Source organism: Letharia columbiana (genome assembly GCF_014066305.1).
Source record: "Letharia columbiana isolate WasteWater2 chromosome Unknown Sc0000016_s0, whole genome shotgun sequence".
NCBI lineage: Eukaryota > Fungi > Ascomycota > Lecanoromycetes > Lecanorales > Parmeliaceae > Letharia > Letharia columbiana.
In genome coordinates this window covers 141,606-169,245 of record NW_023501056.1, presented here as the reverse complement: position 1 = coordinate 169,245, position 27,640 = coordinate 141,606, and the positions used below count along the sequence as shown (strand labels likewise).

At 49.4% G+C, this 27,640-nt stretch overlaps 12 protein-coding genes across 12 annotated transcripts; 9 read left to right on the top strand and 3 right to left on the bottom strand.

Moving 5' to 3' along the window:
• Positions 1-425: 425 nt before the first annotated feature.
• Positions 426-1,585, bottom strand: HO173_005640 (uncharacterized protein; the record flags this gene model as incomplete). Its single annotated transcript, XM_037307555.1, has 4 exons — positions 426-446; positions 957-1,108; positions 1,164-1,409; positions 1,516-1,585. The coding sequence occupies 4 exons, from the start codon at positions 1,583-1,585 to the stop codon at positions 426-428; spliced, it is 489 nt and encodes a 162-aa protein (XP_037165364.1).
• Positions 1,586-2,382: 797 nt separating this feature from the next.
• HO173_005639 (uncharacterized protein) lies at positions 2,383-3,400 on the top strand (the record flags this gene model as incomplete). The annotated part of the gene is made up of 3 exons (XM_037307554.1): positions 2,383-2,695; positions 2,762-2,940; positions 2,993-3,400. 3 exons carry the CDS (start codon positions 2,383-2,385, stop codon positions 3,398-3,400), a joined length of 900 nt encoding a protein of 299 aa, XP_037165363.1.
• Positions 3,401-4,015: 615 nt separating this feature from the next.
• Positions 4,016-6,088, top strand: HO173_005638 (uncharacterized protein; the record flags this gene model as incomplete). Its single annotated transcript, XM_037307553.1, has 2 exons — positions 4,016-5,522; positions 5,574-6,088. 2 exons carry the CDS (start codon positions 4,016-4,018, stop codon positions 6,086-6,088), a joined length of 2,022 nt encoding a protein of 673 aa, XP_037165362.1.
• A 47-nt stretch (positions 6,089-6,135) lies between these two features.
• Positions 6,136-6,879, top strand: HO173_005637 (uncharacterized protein; the record flags this gene model as incomplete). The annotated part of the gene is made up of 2 exons (XM_037307552.1): positions 6,136-6,451; positions 6,503-6,879. The coding sequence occupies 2 exons, from the start codon at positions 6,136-6,138 to the stop codon at positions 6,877-6,879; spliced, it is 693 nt and encodes a 230-aa protein (XP_037165361.1).
• A 118-nt stretch (positions 6,880-6,997) lies between these two features.
• On the bottom strand, positions 6,998-8,045 carry HO173_005636 (uncharacterized protein; the record flags this gene model as incomplete). The annotated part of the gene is made up of 2 exons (XM_037307551.1): positions 6,998-7,563; positions 7,727-8,045. The coding sequence occupies 2 exons, from the start codon at positions 8,043-8,045 to the stop codon at positions 6,998-7,000; spliced, it is 885 nt and encodes a 294-aa protein (XP_037165360.1).
• Positions 8,046-9,891: 1,846 nt separating this feature from the next.
• HO173_005635 (uncharacterized protein) lies at positions 9,892-10,518 on the top strand (the record flags this gene model as incomplete). The annotated part of the gene is made up of 1 exon (XM_037307550.1): positions 9,892-10,518. One exon carries the CDS (start codon positions 9,892-9,894, stop codon positions 10,516-10,518), a length of 627 nt encoding a protein of 208 aa, XP_037165359.1.
• A 1,370-nt stretch (positions 10,519-11,888) lies between these two features.
• On the top strand, positions 11,889-12,380 carry HO173_005634 (uncharacterized protein; the record flags this gene model as incomplete). Its single annotated transcript, XM_037307549.1, has 3 exons — positions 11,889-11,936; positions 11,979-12,151; positions 12,275-12,380. The coding sequence occupies 3 exons, from the start codon at positions 11,889-11,891 to the stop codon at positions 12,378-12,380; spliced, it is 327 nt and encodes a 108-aa protein (XP_037165358.1).
• Positions 12,381-12,516: 136 nt separating this feature from the next.
• On the bottom strand, positions 12,517-13,471 carry HO173_005633 (uncharacterized protein; the record flags this gene model as incomplete). The annotated part of the gene is made up of 3 exons (XM_037307548.1): positions 12,517-13,008; positions 13,086-13,360; positions 13,456-13,471. 3 exons carry the CDS (start codon positions 13,469-13,471, stop codon positions 12,517-12,519), a joined length of 783 nt encoding a protein of 260 aa, XP_037165357.1.
• Positions 13,472-15,680: 2,209 nt separating this feature from the next.
• On the top strand, positions 15,681-19,096 carry HO173_005632 (uncharacterized protein; the record flags this gene model as incomplete). The annotated part of the gene is made up of 5 exons (XM_037307547.1): positions 15,681-15,896; positions 15,971-16,422; positions 16,475-16,771; positions 16,866-17,868; positions 17,921-19,096. 5 exons carry the CDS (start codon positions 15,681-15,683, stop codon positions 19,094-19,096), a joined length of 3,144 nt encoding a protein of 1,047 aa, XP_037165356.1.
• A 436-nt stretch (positions 19,097-19,532) lies between these two features.
• HO173_005631 (uncharacterized protein) lies at positions 19,533-20,666 on the top strand (the record flags this gene model as incomplete). The annotated part of the gene is made up of 3 exons (XM_037307546.1): positions 19,533-19,542; positions 19,595-19,829; positions 19,889-20,666. The coding sequence occupies 3 exons, from the start codon at positions 19,533-19,535 to the stop codon at positions 20,664-20,666; spliced, it is 1,023 nt and encodes a 340-aa protein (XP_037165355.1).
• Positions 20,667-22,004: 1,338 nt separating this feature from the next.
• On the top strand, positions 22,005-22,935 carry HO173_005630 (uncharacterized protein; the record flags this gene model as incomplete). Its single annotated transcript, XM_037307545.1, has 2 exons — positions 22,005-22,644; positions 22,697-22,935. 2 exons carry the CDS (start codon positions 22,005-22,007, stop codon positions 22,933-22,935), a joined length of 879 nt encoding a protein of 292 aa, XP_037165354.1.
• A 4,042-nt stretch (positions 22,936-26,977) lies between these two features.
• HO173_005629 (uncharacterized protein) lies at positions 26,978-27,635 on the top strand (the record flags this gene model as incomplete). Its single annotated transcript, XM_037307544.1, has 2 exons — positions 26,978-27,563; positions 27,613-27,635. The coding sequence occupies 2 exons, from the start codon at positions 26,978-26,980 to the stop codon at positions 27,633-27,635; spliced, it is 609 nt and encodes a 202-aa protein (XP_037165353.1).
• Between the last annotated feature and the right edge of the window lie 5 nt (positions 27,636-27,640).

The following is a 27,640-nucleotide window of genomic DNA, read 5'->3' as shown; positions in this document are numbered from 1 at the left end:
TATCGGATATAGAGAATAAAGAATATAAGTATAGAGCGAAGTAGATAACTCGATATATTCTTTATAAATATAGGCTATTTAATAAGAAGCGAGGAATATAATAAATTAAAGAAAGAAGAAAAATAAAAGAGAAAGTTATTACTTATAAGAATATGCTAATAAAACTACGCTACGCCTCTATAGCGACGAACTTTATAAGAAGTATTAGACTTATTAAATAATATTAAGCCCTTAATAAGAATTAATAATAAGGATTTACTAGAGTAAGCGGTTAAAAAGAAGAATACGATTAAGACGAAAGGGCCTTAGCGATATAGAATATACCTCTTTTTAAGGATTAAGTATTTAAGACGTAGAACTATAACGGTGACTTATATAGCCTTATTTATTTGAGATTATATAATTAGCTAAAAGGATTAGATAGATTACGTAACTCGCATAGTCGGCTACTAGGGTAAGACTTCAGGGTAGTATGATGTAATCAATCAATAAAAAAAAGGGGGGTATTGAGGGTAGTTTTTTTGTTTTTTTTTTTTTTTTTATTATTTTTTTTTTTTTTACCCCCAAAATTTTATTTTTTTTTATTTTTTTTTTTTTTTTTTTTTTCCTTCCCTTTTTCTTTTTTTGTTTGGTTTTTTTTTTTTTTTTTGTTTTTTTTTGAATTTCTTTTTTTTTTTGGGAGCCCTTTTTCCTTCCCCCCTTCCTTTCTCCCTCTTTTTTTTTTTTGATGGGGGGGTTTTTTTTTTTTTTTTTTTTTATTTTTTTCATTTTTTTTTTTTTTTTTATTATTTTTTTTTAATACCCCCCCCCCCCCCAAAGTTGGGGGGGGTGTGGGGGGGTTTTTTTGGAGGTTTTTTGGGGGGGGGGTTTTTTGTTGTGGGGGGGGGGGGTTTTTTTTTTTCCCCCGGGGGGGGGCCGGGGCCCGGGCCGGGGCCCCCCCCACCAAAGGGACCAACGCTGATGGTCGGATCCAAAGCAATCATCTCTGCTAATATGTCGATGACCGGCTTCGGGACAGTCTTGTCGTAGATATGGATAAGGTCTCGTGGTTGAGGATAGACCTTGAGAGCCTTGTAGAAGCAGAGCGCTGCCTCGATTTGCTTGGAACCTGGAAGTCGGTCTTAGCATGCAAAGCTTCACCCATAGCTGAACGCTGAACGTACCGTCCTGGCAGAGAACTTCCCCTTGCCCGACTTCGTTCATGAAATATGCCTCCTTGTCTTCCACATCCGTAGGAAACCCCTCTTCTCTGGCCGCGCTCACAGCATCTTCGATGATCTGCTTCTGCTGTACGCCTTGTGCCTCTGCTTCTTCCTTTGCAGCTCGTGCTTCCCTTCGCGACTCTTTCTTCAGAGCTTTTCTGAATTCTGGATCTGACCGCCGCTTATGATCAAAGTAGACCGCGTATGCTGTGTACAAATAAGATCAGCCAATATGTAAAGAGAGAAAGGGGGGAAATAAAAAAGCAACTAGCTACCGCAGATGCTATGTGAATAAGCATGTGCTATCACTTACCAAGGAAACCGGTTATGATAGCACCAGCGGAAGCTATCACAATCGTAGATGTCCGGACAGAGGAAGACATGCTGGAGGTCTTGAACAAGTAAGAGTAATTGATAGCACAGAGACCTCTCTTTTCATGTAGTCTCTCTGACCAGGAAGAAGTTGGACGTTTGATATCAATCTTTCTGAACGGCCATAAATTTCTTGTAAGCTCAGATCGACACCGCCAAGAAGACATAAATCTACCCCGACTGGGCCTCGGGTAAGCGCCGCCCTACGAATTGGTTTGTTCGCTCCGTAATGTCCTTCCCGTATCATATCAAAACACCCACTTTTTACGTTTGATAAGATGCCTGTCCTTCAATAACCAGAATTTTCCCGGGGCAAGCGCTATTCAATGATAACTAGCTTCAACTTGCCGTCGTTTTGTGTACTAGTAGTCGGTGCTACATCACTTTATCTGGCGTCGCCGAGCTGACGTTCTCCTTCAAGACAATACAAGACAAGATACGGGTAAGACAAGACAAAAACGAGATTAACGTGGCTTGCTTCTTCGAGCAAAGCCAAGTAACGTTGGCGCCATACTCAGTGGGAACCGAATACATATACCTTCATATTTTACAGATAAACAGAGCAATTGGCACAGGTCTGCAAATCTTACGTTAATAAGACTGAAGCCAACCACGTAAAGTATCTGGTCTAGTTTTGTCGTCGATCTTCAAACCACATAACTGCAACTTCGACCAGTCTTCTCCATGGCAACCTCAAACCACATAATGAAGGTTGCCATTGTTGGCGTGCGTGATATCATGCTATCCACTGCTCCGCCTGCAAATATTCGACTAACAAAGGTAGGCTGGTGGCAACAGCGGCAGCTTCATGACTGAAGCTCTGCTCAAGACTGGCAAGCACACCATTACGGCAATTACACGGGTCGATAGCCAGAACAAGTTGCCAGAAGGCGTGATTCCTAAGAAGGTCGATTACAATAAGCCGGAGACACTCGTTGAGGCACTCAGAGGCCAAGATGCGCTGGTCATCACACTGAGTAATTCCGTTCCAAAAGAGACCGAGATGCAGCTTATCAACGCCGCCGGTGAGGCTGGCGTGGCCTGGATTCTGCCGAATGAATGGTCCCCAGACACCGCGAACGAGGCGATGGTCAAAGACGTGTTTCTTCTCCAGCCGAAGGGTGAGCAATCTCATTGTATATGCACCATATAAGACACTCACTGACCACAGACTGTTGTGCTTGCAGTGGACACTCGCAAGGCCATCGCAGATCTTGGCAAGAGTTCTTACATCGCTGTATCTACCGGCTTCTGGTATGAGTGGGGTCTGGCTATTCCTGCGGGCTTTGGTATCGACTTTGCCAACCGCATCGTCACTCTCTTCGACGAGGGTGAGACCAAGATCTCTACTTCAACGCGGCCACAGGTACGCCTACAATTGTCAAACACTTTTGTGACAAGCGACTAACTCTTGCTAGGTTGGTCGTGCTGTCGGCGCTCTTCTCAGTCTGCCCATTAAGCCCGAAGGCTCGAACAAAGAAGCCTGCCTTGAGAATTTCAAGAACAAGGTAGTCTATGTCAAGTCCTTCACCGTCAGCCAGAAAGATATGTTGGAGTCCGCTCTTCGCGTGACTGGTACCAAGGAAAACGACTGGACCATCACAAAAGAGCCAGCTCAGGAGCGGTACTCCAGCGGTATCAAGGAGATGCAGGAAGGCAAGCGCATTGGTTTTGCCAAGATGATGATTACCCGAGTCTTCTTTCCCGACGGTTGCGGTGACTTCGAGCACAACAAGGGCACGCTTAATAGTTTGCTCGACTTGCCTAAGGAGGACATTGATGAAGCGACCAAGGCTGCGATCGAGCGCTCGAAGACTTCCAACTAGGTTAAAGAGTAAACCCTTTATTTTATTTTTATTCGATAATCAGAGTACATCATTATTAGTTGTCCAATGAACATCATTATTTCATTCATTGTTCAACAACTTAGTCCATGCTTAATTCAAATGGTTATTGGGTATTAGGATGGGTGGTCGCGAGAGTAACGTTCCTTTTGTCGGGCATGGGAGATGTTCTTGAGTAGATAGCTTTAGCAGTGGAATGGGCAATCCCGTGATCACTTCGGAAGCATGATCAGGCCGACAAGAAAAGGATTCGATGTGCAGTCGCTTTGGACTTTCACGATCAGTCGAACGCGATCCACTTGACCGTCATAAAGAAGCATTGATACACTTTCTAAAATTCGAACTAATTATAACTCACCATTCTACAATAATATAATAGAAAGTTGAGTACTCAATACGCTTTTCAGATATGTAATTATTCAGGGTCAATATAAGAAGTAGAAGGATGAAAGGTAGGTGAGGGTAAGCGTGCTTATTCCTCTGAAAGTGGCAGTCTTTTACCGCCAAGACACGGCGCTAAATTCTCCCGACATATCGCCCAGGCTTCATCTTGCGCTTGGCATCTCCCTTTAGCATTGCGATGCAGGCTCGGGCGCTATGGAGGACAAGGGGAAAGGCTTTTCCTTACGCCAGAAGAAGTCACGTCAAGCCGTGCCGAAGCAGATATCTGGTCCAATTCAGACAATCCCCCAAGTCTCCCGGGGTCCTACTCGTCCAAACGTGAACGGCAGAGTCGAGACCTCGACAGCTAATACTTCTGACCTTGTCAAGAGAAGATATTCAACACGCTTCACCAATCTTCCAGACTTCAGCAATGCTGACGCGCCACCTGTCCCATCCATTCCGACCCTGCCTGCCCAATTTGCCCAATCTGACTCTCGTCCATCAACAGCACGACAGAATCAGCAGCTTCAAATAGATGCGAATGCCCTGAAGGACCCTGACCTGCAGATCGAGAGCTATTCTACAAATTTGCTATCAGACGCCTCTGATCAAGAGCTTCGAGACTATCAAGCAAGTCTTCGAAAGCTCAAAAATCGCACCTCGACCGATCTACAGCAGAATGTGTACCAAAATCGAACACAGTTTATCAAGATCTCTAAAGAGGCGGAAAAGCTTAAAGGGGAGATGCGGACACTTCGGGGCCTTATCTCCGAGCTTACGACCTCTCTCAACCAAGCTTCAATGAATGCTGGAGCATCAGAACCGCGCGCCGCATCGGATGATGGTGCAAGGTCAAGAGCTCGCAAGCAGGCAAACAGGAGCTCGGTAGCAAACCTGGAGGCGATGTGGAATACCCAATTACATGCACTGTGGAAAAATGTCGAGGGGTCGCAGAAGTTCCTGCCCGCTATACCCGGCAGACACGTGGTTCTGGAGCAGAGTACTTGGCTGGAGTTGGATGCTGCTACTTGGAAAGCAAAGCGTTATGCGCATATTTTTCTTCTGAACGACCATCTGATGGTTGCAACTAAGAGGAAGCGGCGAATAGATCCCAATGCTATGACTACTGGCGATGCCGGGCAAAAAAGCTCTTCAAGGACAGTTGCCGACAAATGCTGGCCTCTGCAGGATATCGATATGGTCGACCTTGCATCTGTTGGATCGTCGGGTATTGGCGACCGAGGTGCAATGTCCAACGCAATCAGCGTTAGATACGGCCACGAGTCCTTCACGTATCGTAGCGACAAGTCATCGACTACGGAGAAGATGAACCTTTTACAGGCTTTCCGGAGGACTGTTGATGAGCTGCGGAGGGCCCTGCAAGCAGATATGGAAGAAAACGTCAACAAGAGCAAGGAGACTATAGACTATCTGACCACCAGAGACCCAGCCCTGTCCAACAAAACAAACCTGCTGAGATCACTCAGTGGCGCCAAAGACCGTCCCGAAATCCTAATCGATGTGGACGGTAAGCACCAAAACCTTCGGTGGGTCGAGGGTCAGATCGACGAGCTTGACAGCGAGGTGGCTTTGCAAAAATTCGAAGACGCTGTTCGGCATGTTGAGAAACTTAGGAAACTAGCCAAAGGTCTCAAGGGCAACATGTTAGCCCAAGACCTTATCAGCACCAAGGTTGATGAAAGGGCTAGGAAGCTTGCAGGTCAGTACTTTTGGGTTCTTTATCCCACAAACGAAGACTGATATGATACAGACATCCTTGCCCTCCGCCTCACAGCCACTCACGCGCAGTTGACGGCAACCCAAGCCAACATCGCCTATCTCGTCCGTCTCAACTTCACCCCCCTTGCTCGCACCACCTATCTCGCTGCCCGCACTGATCTCATCCACATCCGCGCTCGCAGCATCATGTTTGAAGGCGATTTACCTCGGCACATCAACCAGCTCTCCTATGTCTACTTCTCTTTGATCCGTAACACCGTGAAAACCTATCAGCTGTGTTTTCCGCCAGTCATGATGAGCAGCTGTGTTCAGTGGGCAAAGGAGAGGTTGGACGAGTTTAACGCGCTACTAGAGAGGCAATTGGGCAGTGTGAGGGCTGGCTGCGCGTATTGGAACGATTGCTTGGGGAAGGCTATCGAGAATGCGGGAATGGTTGGTGAGGTGGGTATGGATTTTGCAAATCTTGTGGGTCTGGGGTTGATAAAGGCAAGGAAGGATGGAGAGCAGGCTGAGAGACAACGAGAGGGAGAGCAGCAGCAGCAATAGCGTTATGAATCTAGTCAAATACCCTACAATTTTCGAGAATTTCCACTATGGCTACCCGGCGCTCAAATCTAGCACATGACTCCCAAGGCCTCATACGGTTTTCGAATCTCAATCTCGTACCAGTCATGGTCCGCATAAAACACCGTTACCTTCTCGTCCATATTCTCTACCCAGACCCAGCAGATCCACCGAAAGGAAAGATTCCCTCCAAATCCCCAGAAAAAGCACTCCCAGACCTCGTCCAATTCCACAGGCCAAGCCCCAACGACCTGACACCCCAGCTCCTCGCGCGGACAATCAGAGACCAGGTCCTATTACTATACGGAGACTATGGGCTCGGTCTCGTATCTAGCAGTCTAAACGGTAAATTCCACCCCCCTCAATTGATGGACCCTTTATTGACGCTGAATCCAGTCAAATACCTCTCCCCCGCAACCTCCACCGCCATAGTCCGCTGCTCTCGCGCACACTACCGACTCGTGTGGGCCGCTCTGTCCTTCATGACACAGCTAACAAAGACGTCTAAACAGGGGCAACCGAGAGCCTGCGCGATACAGGTGGTCAGGGTGTCTGGTACGATCAAGAAGGCTGAGGAGGAAGCTATCAGGAGGGCTAGAGCTGCGATACTGCGGGCGAAAAGGGAGAGCGGTGAGAGTAGTACGGATGGGCTCTTGGGGATACTGGGGAAAGATGACGAAGGGGTGTTGCAGGGTGAGAAAAATATGACGGCTGGATCAGATGTTTCAGACGAGGATGATGAGATGGGAATGGGATCCGACGGAGAAAGCTGAACGAGTTGCGAGAGAACAGACTGGAACCGAGATTTCTTCGGGACATGCACAACCCAATGATCAAACGCTGTTTTCGCGGGACCAACGCCTATCGCTATGCAAAGACCAACACTGAGCATCATGATCGCCGCAGCACCTTCACGCCGCTGTCAGGGACAGGACCCATCTCTTCAACATCACTATCCTCCTCTCCACCGTCCTCAGTCAACGGCGGCGTCTCCTGGGCCCTAGCCTCTTCCTCCCGCTCTTTCGCCTCCAACTCATCAAATTCCTCCTTTCGATCAATCCACCGCTCTTGCACATCATGGATCGTCATCCCAGTCATCCCCTCCCTCATGGCAACCTGCCACACCGTATCGTTCGCTCCTTCAGCACCACCAAATGCATATCCTCCAGCTCGATCAATAGCCTGCAGCAGCGTCATCATGCTCTTCTTATCCTCGACCGCCAAGGTCTCGAAGCCTACGAGTCCGAAATCTTCCACCAATTCGACGACTGCGTTGTTGAGACCTTCGAACTTAGGATGCCGCATCACTGGGTTCTCGTTCGCTAGGTGAGGGAGCAGGTATGAGAGGTCTTGGACTTCTGTGTAGAAGTCCAGGTTAAACGGAAGAGGTCCATAGCTCGCGAGCTTGTCGATTTTTGTCATGACGTTAAGGTGTGGAAGGTCCATCTGGAGCATGGCTCTCAGAGAAAGCAGGAGCGTCGAGATATATAGCGAAGGCAGTGTGAGACAGTATGAATCCGTCAGATGCAGTGCTACTAGCTAAGCCACCCCAAAAAATCAGCTTCATCTGCTCGAGCATCGACACTCTAGAAAGGCTGCAGGGAAAAGCGGACTCTATACCCAAGCTTCTGTATCCTAAAAAAAGATTCCTCAAACTCGAATGATGCGTAAAGAGCTCCACCTGGCCCGGACAATCAAACAGCACATAATCCTCCCCAAGGCCCCTCAAGCCCTCGTCCAACCACTCTCCGTTATGCTCGAGCTCCTCAAGCGCATAAAGCACTCCCCCGTTCGGCCCCAGCTCTTCCTCCGCCATGACCTCTTCAAGCGTGACCAGGTCCCGCACGTCGAGCGCGCAGGGGTAGGACGTGCGATCGTTGGCCGGGTCGAGGTTCACGACGGAGCATTTGCGGCCGATGGCGGAGAGGAATTGCTGCATGCCGTCGCAGTAGGTGGATTTGCCGGAGCCGGGGGGCCGATGATCAGCTGGGCGAAGGGCATGGTGGGTGCTCTGTGCCGTTGCGAACGCGTTGGCCACCAGAGTTTGTGTGACAGTTGTGTGGGGTTTTTGTGAAGATCGCGGCGAGCTTTGGCTCGCTCAGAGGTTGCCGCTTTTATGAATTGCAAATTAAATAAGAATGCTTGGCAAAGCTGATTCAGCTCCGCCTCCGACTTTTTGTTAGCGCCATTCATAGAAAATTGTAGAGAACGTACTTGCCACTCTTGTACCAGCCCACTCCATATTTTTGAAGCTTCTATATAGATATCTATAAGTATGCAATAAGTAAGAATCTACCTCATGGTCTTCTTCGAGACTTGAAAAGAGATATATCCGTCTTTAAGGCCTTATGGAGGGAGACTTATCAGCATGCTTATGCTCTGAAACGATTAGGTCAGGGAGAAGGTCATAGAGAAGATGAAGGATTTTGATTGATATTACGTAGTATTTTATTATAACTACTCTGTTATCTCCATAGTTAAATGCTCCAAATCTCGTTCAAATGTCTCAATTTCGCCGTCAAATATGTAGCCTGCAGTGCTCTACTTGAAACGCTCCACCGTAAATCTATCATAGCCACTAATATCGATTGCATGCGCGTCGATACACTGGAACAGGCATCCGCAGCTACGGCTTCAGGTCGCCAATAAGATTCGAGCAAGAGTTGGGCACGCTGGCAGAGGGATCCTTTCTGAATGATGGCATCGCGTCCGGAGTAAGGGCTGGCGATATGGCTATTACACGCCTAAGTCAGAGGCAAAACACCAGGAAAAGCGTGTATACCCACTAGCTTCGATATTACGAATATTCAACTGAGGTAGCAGACGACAATGGCTATTGCAAGAGTGGCAAGTACGTTCTCTATAATTTTCTATGAATAGCGCTAACAAAAAGTCGGAGGCGGAGCTGAATCAGCTTTGCCAAGCATTCTTATTTAATTTGCAATTCATAATTTTATATAAACGCATACCCCGCAGTACCTGCCTGACTTTTGTTGCTCTGCCTGTTCTGGCTCCCGGCACCCATTTTGAACTTATTCAAGCTGCTCTTGGACCGCGGCGAAAAATGATCCTCCTCTCCAGGGCGTTTTTGCCAATACACGATCCAAAACCTACTTTGAGAGTATGGTATGGCGTCGTTGCGTTCATCGCTGGTCATATGCAATCCCTCCCGGCATATGGCCCGAGTACCCCTATATTCTTAATCATTGGGAAACAAAAAAGTTCCCGCAAGCACCCCCCCCTCGAAAACCAAAGATTGAAATTTCTTGAATATCTTCACAACCACCACTCTTTATAATCTAAAATTTTTATAATGTTTTCTCATAATACTGAATACTTAATGTTAAGAATTTGAAAAGATTTTAATTTCGATATCGTAAGATATAATATAAATTAAAAATCTACGCTTTACGTTGAAAAGTTACCTCTCACGGTACGCCAAGGCCTCCTCCAGAGCCACCACCCAATTGGGCCTAGCGTGGCTTGGCACCGCACATATCTGCCCTGCGGGCACATAGAATACCTTAATCAACATCTTTTACACCACCATGAATTCATGACCCAGTCATCCATTTCCTTGACAATTGGTAGCCACACCTAACCCAGGTCCTCTTTCAAGTCGTCTATATCGTCACTCGACCAGTAGTCACAATATACCGACAGTCAGCCCCCCCGCGCTTCCGCTACGCAGCTAGATTCAGTCTACGCAATCAGACAATTAGGCTATTCACCAGCCTACCAGACCACACAGTCAATCCTTTCAATAGGCCATTTGACATATCGCTATGGCCTACTACAGCCCTATCGTCCCTACGCCATTTAACCTCATGACCTACGCACTCAATCGTATCGCCCACAGCCACGAAGTCAGGGAACAAAAGGAACAAGCGGAGAAACAAGCGGAGAACTCGTGCCAAGCACCTCCCACCAAGCCGTCAAAATACCAAAATCCTACTTCATCTCCCAATCCTACTCCGTATCCCAATGCGACTCCGCTTCCCAGCATTGAAATAAACCAGCAGAAACTCTCTCACACGAACGACTCGTCCTACCATACAAATTCAGGCCACTTACGAGCGGAGGAGATGGGATACTTCGATCTGCAACAGGCAAATGTGGAGAAAACTGCAGAGAAAACTACGGAGAAAACTGCGGAGATTAACAAGAGCACGGGCAGCAGCAGTCCTATTCAAGCGGGCACACTCTCCACAATTCCACACCAGGCCACCATACAATTTGGCAGAGAGTCTTCCCTTCGCCTCAGCAGTGCTCCACTTTCTACCTCACCTCTCGCCTTTCTTCTCGCCTCTCAACTCGCCTCTCAACTCGCCTCTCAACTCGCCTCTCAACTCGCCTCTCCGCTCGGCTATATTCGATTCGCGAAGGATATGGAGGCTATAGGCCAAGGATAGGTGCATAGACATATAGACGGCGCACGCTTGATGTAGCTATCCAGGGATGCAGCCACGAGGACGTGTCTTTTTTTCATTCTTTGCGGGCATGTTGTCACGGTACGCCAAGGCCTCCTCCAGAGCCACCACCCAATTGGGCCTAGCGTGGCTTGGCACCGCACATATCTGCCCTGCGGGCACATAGAATAATCAACATCTTTTACACCACCATGAATTCATGACCCAGTCATCCATTTCCTTGACGTTACCTCGGCTATTCTATAATCGCCAAGACTTATCTAAAAAATCTTAAGAATTTGATAGATTTTTATTTTACTATACAGCAGATAATAAGAATATTTCAAAAATTAAAGATCTTAGTCTTTATTATATCTTCTTATAGTTATAAAGTTTTTAGAAAATTGTAATTTATCGTTGTGAAGTTATTCCTGAAGTTTCATTTTTCAATTTTCGAGGGGGGGTGCTTGCGGGAACTTTTTTGTTTCCCAATGATTAAGAATATAGGGGTACCACAGGATTTGATAAAGCGAGGACGCTGGCCCAGAACCTATGCTGCTTGATCCCTAGGCTGTATCCCCGCGTCCATGCCAGGTATGTTGACCTCTACGACTTTCTTACTGGTGGATAAAAAGAGGGAACTATACAGTGCATACGGAAATGAACGCTACCAATTGCACAAGGTTGACTGGTTTCGCGGGTACTTTATGGGTGAATGAGGAGGCTGATGATGGTGATGTTCAGGCATGAAAAGAAAGGGACATACTGAGATCGTAGGAGGTTGTCAGGATCTCTCTAAGAGCCATGGCCTGGTTGACACCTGAGGACAGGGAGATTGTAATTCCTAGTTTGATGCCGTGGAGAAGGACGCCCAGCAGCAGGACCTCAGCCAGATAGACGTTCAGAGGAAAGGCGGGTGGCTAACCGTGTCATGCAAATTGCGAAGCGCTTAGAAAATTCAGGGGTCAGCCTACTCGTAATGCCAAGACATTATATCCGAAAGGCGCCAGTTCATAGGGTACTAATTGCGTCGCCTTCTTCAATTCCTTGACTTTGTCCGGCCGTTTCTTTCTGGTAGTTTCATGAGTGGATGGATATCTGTCTCAGCCCCAAAGGCGATCGCTGTAGGACACAATCTTCCATTCGGAACTGTGTGCTGAGCAGTGCTGAGCAAATAAACACTCCCAAGGTTCAAGGGCAGTTCCTCCGGGTTCAGTGACGGAATTTAAGAGCCAATCTTTCTCGTGCATGCGACCCAAAGCTCTCAAGACCGAGGGTGCGGCGCGGATATTATGGAACTGACATGAAGGCTTCGATCTTTTGGACTGTTGTGTGTAGAAAGCCCGCATCGGATCACAGCAACGATCCAAGGCATGGCAATGAACATGACCTTCCCGGAGTCTTTGCTGTGGCAAGGCCGAGTCAAGTATCGATGACCTGCTCTCGAGGCTGACGGTCTATAGGCGAGCCGAGGGTACTGGATAACGACTGCCCGCAAGGCTGCGACCTCGCTTCCGCTGAGGAAAAAGCTGGCGGCGGTGGCGATAGCAGGGCAATTCCCTGTCCGTAGAAGCCGGCCCTTGCGCTGGAGAGCCATTAGTCCGTCTAATGACAAAGTGGATAGACGAGCAAGCGTGTAAGTCAGTCGAAGTTGTACTTTTTTCCATGACCTCTGTTCCGCTCACTTTCCCCCCCATAGCCTCCCAACAAGCGCCTCGTCATTACTTCACCTCGACAAAGAGGGCTGAAAAATACATAGGATCACGCCTTCATGTGCGTTAAGGACTAGGTTGAAAGCAGAGAAGCTAAGTTCCTTGGAGTCATACCTCAACGCAGTCCGCAATTCCTCAATTGTCAAGATCTAGCACAGAAAGAAGTACTATTACAGCGTCCTCACAATCAACAAAGACTTCTCCAATCGAGAGCCTTCCATCATCAGTCAAAGCCTTATATGCCCGTACCCACTTACCGAGTTCCGCGTCAGCCTCGTCCACATCCTGACTATGTCGACCCTACAGAGGGAACCGGCTCCGGATAAGTAGTCTCATCACACAACGCCCCACACCCTAGCCTCGTCTGCGGACTCGGCTGCGTCCAGCTATAATCCTTACTCCACGCCGTATAATCGGGCTGACTCGTGATCCCACTCCGGCCCCCGCTACACCTCCTGCGAATGTAGCCATCAAAAACTTGCACAACACTACTAGTCCAAAGGGCATGGCACAACTTATCATCCCAAGTGCAAGTATTAAGCACAGTAGCGGTGACGCACTTGCTCTTGAGCCAGGTATTGTCGATATTTTCTTGGAGTTCGAGGCCGATTTTTTCGATGATATCGACTTCGATTTCGTTGCCCCAGGTGATGCTCCAGGAGCCGCAATTTTGGACGGCGTCCTGGGAGCTGGAGGCGCATGTGCTGGTGAGGGCGCAGTCGATTGTGTTTTCTTTCATGGGTGTCCAGGCTTGGGCTTGGTATTCGTTGGTGACGTAGAACTATGCAGGGTCAGTGCTGCTATATTTCCTTATGGCTTTTTGAAAGAAAATGAGAACGGGATGAGGTGAGGTCTTACGATGTCGGTCCAGCATTTGACTCCGCTGGCGTAGGTACCTTGGTCTTTCGAGTCTACATATGTTCCGGAGCCGTCGGGGTAGGAGCTCGTGCTGCCAGTATAGTCGCCTAATTGTGCGGTGGTGCCCGCTCGCTTGAAGAGCAGGTTAGAGTCGGAGCTTCCCTCAGCTGACGGGTAGGCGAGTGCTAGGCGTGCAAGGCAAATCCCCATGAGGTTTAGGGACGGAAGTCTCTTGATCAACATCATGGCGGAGTACTCAAGTGTTCCCAGAGGGGCTAGTGCTGTAAGTGTGTTTCAGGCGGTCAAAGGGAGTTGAAGAATGGGGACAATTGTGTCTGCCGATATTGGATGTAGAAGAAGAGGGACTCGCCTTCTTTTATGTGCATGGGCAACTGCTGTGCCTTTCTTCTCTTTCTCCTCTATTGCATGTCTCACCAAGCTTTCTCCCGCCAAAATACTGTAGAATTCAAGATCTCCCAAGATACCTGTCGCTTGTGCCGCATTGGGAGACCAAACGAAGAAATGAAACAATCTAGTGAACTCGTTTTCTCCGCCCCCATGCTACATCTTTTTTAAATGACGTGAATTTCTTGATCCACGCCTCTAGACGTCGGGTAGCTTTGTTTCAGAGGGCGAAGAGAGAAAGCCACGAACAGGTAGTCCAAATGGTAAACTCGACCTACCTTCAGTGCTCGCACGCCTTGTCTTCTGGACCGGGAACATAAGAGCCATGAGACATTGTTACTTTCCCAGCCAATGCCCTTTTCGAGCTGTGCAAGTGCTCCAGACAGCGACACGACGTCTGTGCCGCGTCTCTGAAAATGACGTGTCAGCGGACTGCAGTGAGATGTGTAGGATAAACGGCTGGAGCTACATAGGTAGACCGCTGTCGATGAATCTGCCCTGCGGCGCGTTAGGCGCATTATCGTTAGCTACGCAGCTAGACGCCGCCGAGTACAAGCTAACACTGCACTGACTGGTGCAGGCACCACCACAGGCAATGTAGCTTATAAAGACCTCGGCGCAGCGCGGCGCAGCGGGTATAGACTCAGTACTTAGACTTCTTTTGAATGGTGGTGGGTCGGAACTTTATACTCTACCGAATTAATTGGCATATAAGATACTACCATATAGCCGAAGCGTCCATCTGATCATCGTTTGGAACCGTATTTTATATGTAAAGGGGCCTTATAACACTGTGGTATCGTATGGCCTAAGGCGCTAGTCAATGGCCTTACTAAGCTCGCTGTCGCCAATCAGAGAGCTCGAAGAGACGCTCTTTTTAGACGGGAAAATACCTCTGTACGGGGGATGGTACCTGATTTGGGGGCGTAGTGTACCGCAAATGGCCTGTACCTACTCCGACTACTTATTATTCTACTTGCCTTGCTACTGTGAGGGTACTTCTGATTTTGCCCTGGGGGCCTAGTACAATAAAGTACCATTACTCAGCAGGCTACTAGGACCCCTATCTTACAGTCTAATTATGGCCTACGTCTGAAAACCGTCATTTTGAACGGTATCTTATATGCAAAGGGGCCTTATAATGATGTGGTTTTTTATATGCCAATTAATTCGGTATTTCCGGGCCGAAGTTTCCCTGTAGACAGCAGTATGAATGGGAAAGGGCATGACGAATAAAGAGGCCACGGAACCTGCCAAGACTTCAGTAGAGCTTGATTGTTATCAAAGAAGACTTATTCTGACAGTAACAGCTATATTATTAAATATTGATTGGAAGGCTAGAGTACAAAATTGAGGGCGAAAAGTCTCCAGTACCAAGCAGCGCAATGGATTTTGCATACGCTAAAATTGGACCCTGGACTCTGGAGATCTGCACGACAGAAATTTAATCGCACATGCATCCGTATCGCTCACCACATATTGACGACATATCGTAGTAGCCAGAATGCCCTTCCTCTTTGTAAATGCCTTGGCCCCCTACACAGCTAGTACGAGTTGATATAGCATCTAGACTTCTAGGGCAACTGCTTTCTACCCACGCATCCACTTCTCCAGGAACTCCTTCTCAGCTGACCGCGACCTCGAGAGCCCTGAATGCCATCTGGGCTGAGATATGGATGGACGGTAAGAGCGCTAGCATCACCCAAGGACCGTGGTTCTTGGGTAAGGAAGAAGGACTTGCATTGTTGGGTAGTATAACGTTACGGTTACTGTTATTGACGTAGCTGTTCGTGGCATTTGCAAGGTTGATATACTGTTTCGATCATACCCCCACCAGCGCCGCCGGTCGACATTCTGATGGGGCGCTGATCAAACAGGCCCGCGAGTAACAATGGCATGCTGTCTGGGCGTACCAGTCCAGGAGTACCATTTCCATTATGCTTACAGTGAAGGGCACAAGCATCGGAATCCTTACACCAACGCGGAGTTAGCTTAGAGCCGACGACCGTGCATTCGCGTGTCTCCTCAGCTTCACTTCCGTACCACCCTAATAGCCCACTACAAAGTCATAACAAGGGTTAACAAATCTCTTTCTGAATTTGAACAAGCTGTTTTGAACAGTTTGCTAGATCCCATATGCACCCACTCCTGCCACAGTGAAAGCGACGACATTAACCACTGTCGTTCAAAATGTCCAACAATGATGCAGAGAATCCAGAGATTGATCTCTCTAGATTCCAGCTTCTACACGAGGTCTTTCGGCACCGAGCAGCAGACCCTATCCAAAGACCTCTGATGGCATTCCCGAAGTCGGGTTTTGCAGACTACGAATACTTCACAGGGAGAGTCCTCGACCATTTTACTGATACAGCTGCTTGGCATTACGCAAAGGCGAATATACAAACGGTGCGTCAAAACGATGAAGACTGGCCCAACAAATGCCAGTACCTATATAGCAGAATACTGATCGGTCTCACCAGCCAACGGGTTTGAGCAGAGTAGCTCTCCTCGGTCCCACGAATCTAGAATGGGTGGTCTCCTTCTTTGGCCTTTCGCGAGCAGGTTACACCGTCCTAACTTTATCTCCAAGACTATCCGCGCCAGCGATCGTGAAGCTGATGCAGGAAACGCATTGTGAATGCCTCATCTACCATGAATCACCAAAGCTCTTAGCGGTCATGATCGAAGTAGTGTCTTTAATGTCCCTACAGACTCTACCCATTCTTTCTCGCCACAATTATGACACGCCTAAGGGTCCCGCGCCTCCTTTTGAGAGAGACATTGACGTGGCCGAGGAGAGAAGACGACCAGCTACTATTTCGCACTCTTCGGGCTCGACGGGTCTGCCAAAGCCGATTGAAGTCGTGCATGAGAGATACACAATGGCGTATGCTATTGGACCTGGAGATCGCGATTTCGTGACATTACCCTTGTAGGTTCCTTATCCCTCAATCGTTAGAATTGGGTTGACGTATGTTTCAAAGGTATCACAGCTTTGCACTATACGTCTGCCCAGCGAGAATGTATCAGCGAAAAACGGTCTTCTTTCTGAACCCGCATTTGCCCCTGACATGCGAAGGTCTGACAGCAGCCATACGAGAAGCAAGACCGGGCACTCTATGCGCAGTCCCATATGTCCTAAAGCTGCTTGCGGAGCAAAAGAGTGGCATTGACGCCCTAAAACAAATTGATCAGGTAGTGTTCACAGGCAGCCAATGTCCCGATGATTTGGGTGACCAATTGGTGGAGAAAGGGGTGAATCTCGCAACTCTTATGGGATCGTGAGTCCACCAGTATCATTCAGTCTGAGGATCCCTGCTCCTTGCGCTATCACATGATCATCAAACACTAGAAGAAAGACTCACTAAAGCACAGTTCCGAATGTGGGTTTCTCGGCACCTCCATAGGTCGGCCCGCCGACGACAAAGCATGGAATTACCTTCGTCCGCCGCCAGCACTGATGAAGGATATCTATCCCAAACCTATCGCGGCAGACACATTTGAGTTCGTGTTCCTCAAAAACCACCCTGGACGTAACATAAGCAATTCAGATGATCCGCCCAACTCTTTCCATTCTCGGGACATCTTCACCCCCCACAAAACCATTCCCGGCGCCTGGAAATTTTTGGGGAGAATAGACGACAGAGTCACTTTAATGAACGGTGAAAAGGTTTTACCGCTGCCTATTGAAGGTAGCATCCGCCAACATAAAATGGTGAGGGAGGCTGTGGTGTTCGGGATTGGACGAGTCATCCCTGGACTGCTGGTTTTCAGGTCGCAAACCGCTAAGGACCTTGGGGACAAAGACTTTATCGAAACTGTCTGGCCTATTGTTGATGCTGCGAATTGCGTTGCTGAAGGGTTTTCACAAATAGGAGTGGACATGATAGTGCCTATGCCTGCTGGCGTGTCCATTCCCTTGACGGATAAAGGAAGTGTTATTCGCGCTCAGGTGTACAACGTGTTTGCAAAAGAGATAGAAGAGGCGTACGTGTGTCAGGAGGGTACAATTATCATGGATGGTGCTGAGCTCGAAACACACCTGTTGAGTTTGGGCCAGCAAATTCTTGGCCCACAACTTTCCGATCCTAAAGACGACCTCTTCACGCTGGGCATGAACAGTCTGCAAGCCATACAGATGCGAGGATTTATTCTCCGCGACCTGTACCTCGGCGGCAATGGTAGGAAACTGAGCCAGAACCTCGTTTTCGAGAACGGCAACATTGCCAATCTTGCCAAACATCTCGAAGATGTACGCTCATCCCGGAGCGTCGTAAAGGAGAAGCCGATCGCTGTGATGAAGGATCTTATCTCAAAGTTCTCGGCGTTCGAGAAACATATACCAGGCGCCAACGAGACTTGCAAAACGCATACTATTGTAAGTCGTAGAACTTCCCCAGGCTAAGTATCAGAGGCTTACCACGGATCAGATCCTTACCGGCGCGACAGGCGGCGTAGGTGCACACATCCTCTCCCTCCTTCTCAATCAACCGACCATCTCACAAATTTACTGCCTGATTCGTGGCGCCGATCCTCTCCCACGACTCCAGAAATCCTTTCAAGATAAACGACTTCCACCTCTCAGCTCGCCCAAGCTTCGAATCCTCGCCTCCGATCTCAGCGATCCGCACCTCGGCCTCAGCCCTGCGGACTACACAACTCTCAAGTCATCAACAACCCACATCATCCATTGCGCCTGGCCCGTAAACTTCCAACTCGGCCTTGCCTCCTTCATTCCTTCTCTTCACGGCTTGCAAAACTTGATCCAATTGTCTCTCTCCGGCACCCTCCCCATGCCTGCAAGACTCATCTTCTGCAGCTCCATCTCCGTTGCACTCGGCACACCTGGTCCCACACGTATTCCTGAAGCGCCAATCAAGTCCCTAGAGCAGGTCTCGCTGACGGGGTATGCGGCTTCAAAACTCGTCGGCGAGCAAATCGTTCAAGCTGCCGTTGAGAACCATGGTGCGAGGGCGACGGTTCTGAGGATTGGACAGGTTGTTGGCGATACGAAAGCAGGAGTGTGGAATGATACCGAAGCCTTTCCGTTGATTATCAGAAGCGCAGTCACCATGGGCGTATTGCCGGAAATGGACACGCCATGTCAGTGGTTGCCTGTCGATACGCTGGCGGAGGCTGTGCTTGAGGTCGTTATGTTGAGGGATGGACAGACGAGCGGAGCGGCAGCTGCAGTCAGTGAGAGGGAAGGGCAGCTATTCTACAACCTCCGCTCTCCCCATACCTTCTCGTGGACGCCCGACCTCTGCTCCGCCCTCCACGCAACGGATTTGTCGGCGTTCGAAAATATTACGTTCAAAGATTGGCTTGACCGACTTCGCAGCTTGTCCGCTGATACTCACTCCTCCACTGGTGGTAAAACAAGCGAAGCAGCCGATCCAAACCGCAACCCAGCGATCAAGCTTGTAGATTTCTTCGCTGAGAATTTTGCAGAAAACAATGCGAACTCGGAGGTCGTATTTGAGATTGGTGAGGCTGAGAAAGCGAGTCCAGCGCTCAGGAACGCGCCAAAGGTGACTGAGAGTGGGCTCTTGGGAAAAATGGTCGAGGTTTGGATGGAGAGATGGATGGGGAAGAGAGACGTGTGAAGACGAGGCAACTAGGCACGAGACTTGAGAAAGGGGGAGGCATTAAGAAGGTGTAGAAAGCGAGAGAAAGCGAAGAAAGGCCTTTTTGCAGAGGAGGAGCTTGCAATAGCGACCTGGCTGGAGTGCAAGGATAGAAAAGAAGCTGGTGGCAGTGAAAGCCAGTGATGTCGCTCTCAGGTAGGGCGGCACTCGTGCCCACCCAGTGAGCTCTACAGTGTTGTAGTCCAGGATATTAACAGACTGAGTCTTGCGATTATCACTGCCTTGTATCCGATTTCTCCACACAATCCAGACGTAGGGTATATTGTAGAGCTGGGAGAGCAAATCTCTTGGCGCAGGAAAGACGACCTGAAGAAATTCCTCCCCGCATACTTTAGCTCCCTATCCTCGACACACTTTTGTACACAAATCAATACTTCCCTGACACCTCATTGAAATGTCTATACGTAAGTGTTAGATGTCTGCTATGCTCTGGATACCCATACTGACACTTTACAGCACAATTCGAGCTCGCGAACCCCCCAACCGACGCCATCTCCGCCATACAATTCGCGCCCACTTCCCTGCGGCTCCTCGTAGCGTCCTGGGACAAGCATGTCTACCTTTACGACACCTCGAGTACTGGCGGCCAGCTGCTCAATAAGTTTGAGCATCGAGCGCCGGTTCTAGATGTGTGTTTTGGGGAAGATGAAGAGGAGGCATATACCGCAGGCTTGGATTGGGATGTCCGATGGTCGGCTATATATACTGCTGCTTTTTTCCAGACGAATCTACGGCTTACGCGAATTACAGTATCAACCTCACCACAGGTGCCCAAACGGTTCTCTCCTCCCACGACGCAGGCGTCAAGTCCGTTCTCTACGATCGACAGCACAATATCCTTGTCTCAGGCTCTTGGGACTCGACATTACACGTTCACCACCTCTCCAAACCTTCTGATCCACCCGTCAAGATATCTCTACCCAATAAGCCGTTTTCTCTTTCCCTCACATCCACTAGGCTTGTCGTAGCAATGGCTTCCAGGGCCTTGCACATCTACCAACTCGCGGATCTGGCCTCTGAATCTGCGGCCTCAGGCATCGAACCTTGGCAGCGGCGCGAATCTTCTCTGAAGTTCATGACGAGAGCAGTGGCTTGCATGCCCAACGACGAAGGGTACGCATCTTCCAGCATCGAAGGCCGTGTGGCTGTTGAATGGTTCGACCCGTCAACCACTTCTCAATCTCGGAAATATGCGTTCAAGTGCCATCGTCAACCCTCGCCTGAAGGGGTAGATGTGGTCTACCCTGTCAATGCGTTGGCTTTTCATCCTGTGCATGGCACCTTCGCTTCAGGCGGCGGAGATGGCTTCGTCGCGCTTTGGGATGGCGTTGCCAAGAGGAGGATCAGGCAGTACCAGCGGTATACGACTAGTGTGAGTGCATTGAGTTTTAGCGGGAACGGGAAGTTCTTGGCTGTGGCTGTCAGTCCTGGGTTTGAGGACGGGCGTGAAGGTGTTGGGGAGGGAATGGTGGGTATTTTCATTAGGGAGTTGGGCCATGGTGAGGCGAAAGGGAAAGGCATGAAGTAAGCGGGTTTTGTCAGGCGGTATGGACATTCAATATTCTGTTACATGTCCTATCGGAGTTCCTGCAATGTTCAAGGGCAGTAGTTCGATGGATCTAGTGCCTGCATGAGCGGTCAATGACCGGATTTGTCTCAGATTATTACATCTAGTAGTTGAGACCGATCTCGCAAGCCTCGCTACTGCCACATCTTCGTGTGACTGGCTTCGACTTGATCAGGTAATGCCGATGTTTCAAAAGCTCTGCTTTCATTGGTCGCCTCTATCAAGAATTCTGCTTCAAGGGATTCCACTCGTGCCGGGCACGAGTCACGAATTGGCTGCGCATTCTGCCACCCTTCCTCCTCGAGCAAATGTGCAGACTCCGAACGAAAGGCTCCCTGATCCTTGCTGCCCGCTATGCTCCTCCATTGGTGGAACAGCTTGAACTCCGCAGCTGATGATGAGCATGACCGTTGCCGGCTTTCCAGAAGGCGACTCAGGTATAAAGCCATCTTGCTTGCGCCCTCCTCTCATGGGTCCTCGCATGATTCCATCACCGCTTCGCTGCGCCGCATGCATTGCATGCATTGCAGAAATCTCATTGGCCGAGTCCCCGCTGGCTACCGTTGGCTGACAGCCCGCATGCTGTCGGCCAGCACCTTTCTGACCCTTCAAGCTCCATTCCTTTTCGTTGGGCATCAATTCACCTCTACCGAGCACATGATTCACTTCGACCCCATTGTCGTTCGTTCTCCCCAACGAGAATATGAGATGAAAAGCGTTCACGATTTGGCCAAGCCTTTGGCCGTTTTGGCTGCAGATGCCAGGATAATGAGCCAATGGGTGTCCGTCCCAACCCTCCATATCCAAAGGACCCCACGGCAGGCGGGGCTTGTACCTCTCGAATGCTACAAGTGAGGTCAACTCAAAGCGTTAGCCCGGGTCTTCGAGGGTTAACAAAAGTTTCCGCCGGGAAAGGGTCGTTCATCCTTGAGGCGGTCAGATCGTTGGAGCTTCCCTGCCTGCATTTGCTGCGCTTGGTGCACATGAATTCGCCTTTCCTGTTCTCCTTCTGCTTCACAATCTCCCTCCTCCACCCTTTCTCCCGTCTCTTGCATCGCTCTTCAGATCCGCAGCTCGTTGTTGCTCGGCCTCAAACCTCCTTGCCCCAGAACGCACTTACAAGATTCTTTCCGACTTGATACCATTTGGCCTACATTGCTGCAAGTGACCCAAGGAGTCTTTCCACAAACCACAAAACGCGTCACTTTAAGTTTCCCCTCTACGAACAAGCGAGCAAGCCCCTCAGCGAAATAAGATACCGCCATTCCACAAAACTCCCCACATCTGATTGCCACTGGCATGGTCGGCTTACCAGAGCTCTCAACACCCAAAGCAGAATTACGTAGAGGGACCACAAGTCGCGAAACGCAGAAGATGTTAGAAGACACTACACCAGAAAACCAAGCGATGGGGCCCAGCAATGCTCATTGGACGACACGTCCCAACATTGACGCAGTCCCTACTGGAGCCAAGACTACAACGGAGGAATGGACCACGGAGGAAGGGAAAAAAGAAATGGTGGCCGAGGATCGTAAAGTGAGATCTTGGACAACAGCAACAACGGTGTCGAGTGAGTCGAAGCAGACTGGCATTTCAAGCAACGTGCATACGTCTTCCTGTTTTCCCGAAGAAGAGACAGACCCCACATCGTCGCCGTCGGAGATGTTGGACGAACCTGACCGGAAGTGCACGGAGTCGCCCATAGACTCCGACAGAGCAGTGTACGGGTCAAACTCTGTCCATTCGGAATCTTCCGAGTCTTCCACAGAAGGCAACGGATCGAAGAAAAACGCGACCGCAGCTGTAGACCTTGACAAGGTCGAAGCCATGGGAGGTCAGTTTGACGACTTATGCATTGGCAGGGAAGCTGCCAGCTTCCACAACCCGGAGAATGATATGGAAGCGCGATTCATCAACGACAAGGTCAAGAAGGCAAACAGTGAGCCCTCCAAATTTGTTGTGTTGTTACTCGTTACTGACGAGTCTTGTAGCTACCATGGAGGACATCGACCTTCGTCCCGAGGTACATTTCCGAGATCCCGGGTCCTCATTCCAAGTCTCTGCACGACCCAAAGAGCCTTCCAAACTTGCTGTTGACGCGGAAGGCGACATCGCCTACAGCCGCAAAGTAACTTTCGCACCGGATTCTTTGCTGGACCTCGACTTAGAGGAGGGATACAACATTGATGGGCCAAGAATGCGCTATCCTTCCTGTTGCATCATCTTGTAGATGCATGAGTATGGACGCGAGGGCATACCATCACTGTTATGCTGCTGCGGGGAAGGTTCTGAATACATTTCAGTCATTTCAGCACGGAGTTATTGGCGTTGGTCATACCCCTCGCATCACGGGTCGCACAGACCCTTCTGTAGCGCTGGCACTGGGGAGTTTCGCACTCACTCACGAGCCTATGAACCTCTTGAAAATAGATGTTATTGTCACGGTAGGCTGCAGTCTCCCATTAAAACATTGTCCAGTCAAGCTCCTCAATATACTGCCATTCTGGGGACACACAGAACGAAACCAATGCATAGTTAGTTCATTTGTCCAATGAATAATGTAGTGATCAAGTCAACGCAAGTAAAGCCAACCAACGTGCAGTTGCCATGCCGTTATCTTTCTAAGCGCAACGGAGCCGAATCTGACGGGCGCATATCATCCATCACACTGTACCTCGGTGGTTGATTCCCAAACCTGGTAGGTGGATAAGAACCTTGTTAGCGAGAGGGTCGGCTCGTTGCTGCCAGGACCGTAGAAACCAATGATTATGTTGGGTTTCCATCGCGCAGTGCAAAGAATCTGCAGCTCACCGATTGCACGGTCGTGCTGGCAGGACAGGCAGGACAGGCAGGACATGCACATGCACCGGATTATTGCAGCAAATGATCTGCCTCTCCTTGAGACTTGCATACGCAAGTCGCGCTAACCGATGAGCGAAGCGACTAGTGGGACCACGATTGGTTGAACAAGATGATCCAAATTTTGAACTCGGCGTAAACGGAGGCTTGGCCGGAGATGCTGTGAGGATTATCATCGGCTGTCGAGGTTCACGGCAGTGGGCGTGTTAACAGAAAGTCGGAAGCGACTGTCGTCGCAGCACAAAATTCACTGACCCAGGATGCAGGAACGGCAAGCCTGCTGCGCCTAATTTCTGCAAGTGATTCCGAAAAGATGTTGGTCACCACTGACCCATGAGGCTGTAGATTGACTGTGTCCGATTACTGATGGGCGAGTCCATGTTCTCGAGCTAGAGCTTCCATTTCTTGACACAGCACCCAATTACCCCTTCACTCAAACCTTTTGTGTTAATACCAAGCCATCAAGCGAGCATCTATGCCAGCAATAACGAGCATAGGGCCAAAGCACACGTCAGCAAAGGAGAACATACGAGACCCGACACACGTCCATACGCAACATGATGGACGAGAACAGCCGTCAGACAGCGTTGGGCAGCGGTTTGCATTGAAAGAAAGATGTGTGAAAGGCACGTTACAGGGAGCAGATTTGGGTAAAACTGCCAGTATTGGAAGAGACGGACAGGTGCCTCATTTGTAGGCACAGCACCGCTGACTCAAACCATGTAGCAGCTAGCTCGAGACCTGGAGGCCAACCCAATGGTCCTCCAAGTAGGCCTATAGTAATGAAAGGCAGAGTCTTGAAGACCATGTTGAGGGTCCAACCGCGTCCGAGAGATCGGACCAGGTCCATGGTTTTCGCGAACCTCGAGGCCAAAGAGGGGGTCCAGAAGGTGAGAGCCCTGAAGTTGCCTGGGCCGCTCGCTCTGTCTTGGAGCATTCGATACGTTCCACGGACCTCGTATCGCACATTCAGCAGGAACCTTACTGTGGCACCACAAGTCAGATTCGGCCATCTGCGATTTGGACTTTCTGCGCTTTGGCTCCTCGAATTCAATTTCGGGCTCTAAGAGTTCTTCCTAGCCGTATCCCCCAAGCTTCGACATAGTTTCGTATGCCATGGGTGCCCAGTTTGAAAAAAGCTCACTAATCTGCTGCCGCTTAGAGTCACTGACTCTCTCGACCAAAAATGAAGCAGAGTATATATCGGATGGGGTCACCCGTGCACGTGGTAGGCTCCTCTCGTCAGTCTTGAGAATCTATAGCCAACGTTTCCCAGTCTCCAGGGGCTATATCGAGAGCGTGAACAGAGATGCAAGCGGAGAGCTTCATCGCTCAAAGGATAGATGCGGCATCCAGGTTCCTTATGATGTTCCCAATGACCACCAAGGCCTTGAGAGGACCTCGACGATATTGAAGAAGACGATAGAGGATAACACAAGCTACCTATTCAGCAACGGAAATCGACCCAACAGTTGCAGTCCCTGTCGGAGGCCACGTCAATTATCGTGTCGTGGTACTTGTCCACGAGAAAGTGGAGGAAAAGGTCATGAGTACCTTCGAACGCGCGGCTGGGATGGCAGCGATCACAGGAGCGAGCATCCTCGCTTGACAGGACACCATAAATTGCCAGGCGTTGGTAGGCCAGGCACTCATTCAACTCTCCCAGTTATGCGAGTTTTTTTGAACCCTTCAAGTCGCTTTCTAAAAAGTTGACGAAAAGTACTAGAACCAGGTGCGAAATCCAACACAGCTGACTTTTATCTTGTCTCGTACGTGATTGATCGTGATTGTTGAGGCGTGTCTTGGTCGAGACGCCGAGTAAATTAGAGCTTCCCGAAGGCAACTTGCATGAGGAAAACTCTCTGTTAGATGTATTGAGGCATAAGCCTGTTGATCATCAGTTTGCTCCCGAAGGATTGACGTTCAACCCTTGCGAGATCCTTTTTCGTTCCTCAAATTTTCGTATGCGGCTTGTACAAATTCTCATTCCTAGGATTGGGATGAGATGTCTTTCCACATTCCAAAGCTTTCGGTCTGTATCTGTCGGTCAGTCCCAGCGAATGCTGTGACCGTACGAAACCGAATAGCTTTACAGTGGAACTCATCTAAATGATGATTGTTGCGGAAAACATGAGCACAGCCAGTCCAGTCCAGAATAAACGACGGAGAGAGTCGAACATGCCTTGGTGGGTCTCAGCTCCACTGGATCTCGAGTACGCACGCTTACGCCTGAGCACAACCTTGAAACGAGACGTGCCAAATTACGAATACGCAGTTCAAATGAACCCTTGTCCTAGCGAGATTCCAAGCCTCGCAGAGTCAGCAGACAGCCTGTCTACTGGACCGAGGAATGGTTGTCGCGAGAGGAAGCGCGGCTAGAACAAAAAAATTTGCAACGAGAGCAAAAGGTACAGAGGTTTTTCTGCTTCGCAAATACCCGCAGGGGCGAAAAATGAGGTACAGTTGCAGATTGAAAGTCATCTCATAAGACGACTAGATCCATATGGCGTACATCGTAGAGGGCGTGAAGGTGTTTCCGTTCCAACCGATAGCGAGGCTGGTAGCAGTAGCAGGCCAGGCGGGAGTGCTTGTCATTGGCAGTTCAATGTCGGGCTGCAGCCGCATTTCAGTACCATGCACAGCTAAGTAACGCTAGAAAACATACCAGTGATGGGCACAACATGTCCGTACCCAAGCGCTGCCGTGGGATCATCCAAACGTAGGAGGTCGTAATCTATGGTGGATCATCGTCGTCTACCTCAGCTTAAACTAGTAATATGCCATGTGATGACATCCCTTGGATTCCAGTAGTCCTCAAGCGGTTACCTGCATTCAGAAATCTCCAATGGTGCTATGACCTGCAACTGTGCATTGGAAGATTGTCACTCTTTGCCCAATAACGTGAAAGCATAGACCGGAAGTATTGAGTCGCATCGCGTTTGCAGCTCGAAGACCTAATTAGTACAAATTTTCCCAGCTCCAGAGGTAAGGCACAAAGTTCGGTTCTGCGCTTGATATTTAGTTAGATCGGTCTCCTAAGTCTTTGTGGGAAATCGGATCCTCCTGTTCCTTTTCAATTAATCTCATGATCTTCAGCCGCGCTCTGGTCATTGCTGCTCTTTCATACGGACAAGCCTCCGATTTACACAAGCTTGACTCCCTGAATAGGACCAACGGGCTGCTCCTCAATATGCGTGTCAAGTTGCTCCTTGTATCCTGACCTCGCCAGCTTTGGGTGATATTTGTCTTGACTACCAATGGCAGTCATGCTAGGTTACATTCTGACTGAGGTGCTAGGTATCCTACCGCCCGGACCAAAGACAACCAGCCGCCTTTTCCCATGAAATCCAAATTCGTTAAGGCGTCAAGGGGATAGACAAGCTGCGACCGAAATTGAAGGGTAGTCAATCCATATGGCGAATCCAACCTATCTGAATAAAGATAAGGAAGATCATAACGTCTCAGCACCGGACCTCTATAGCCTACTCGCGCTAAGTACCAATTATGGTACCGACATGGCCTCAGAAGGCTTGATGCTTTCGCGTAGCTTGTTTGGCAAAGACGCCCCAAGAGATCATTTTACTGCGACATCTTCGTCTCCAACGATTTCCAGTCTAACAGACGCCCATAGCTTTAAGCAGAAGTCAGACTCTACGATCAAGTCTTCACTTGGTCCCATGTATCTTGCTCGCGAACGTACAGATTCAGAGAAGGCTGTCAATGGGTCAGACATTGAAACTCTAATTGACAGACGGGTGATGTTTCAAGAAGCTACGGTGAAAGAGCTAGCGGGTCATATTCCAAACGATAATAGTGACGAGCTGTATCGGCGTGGGATAGAGGCCGAAGCTATCATCAATGGTACGGATCGCGCTCTCGGCGGCCATTTCGGCAGCCACTTCGACAAAGAAGTCTCAAACGATCTTGGGCTGTGGCCTCTCGCAGCCTCGAATCGTGAGGAAGCAGAGGCAATGGTCGAAGGGCTAGAGCGCGCTTACGGTAGTGGACCTTGCCACAGATTCACGTACTCAACTGACACAGTGGGCAGGAGCGATACATATCACTCTTTAGGAGCG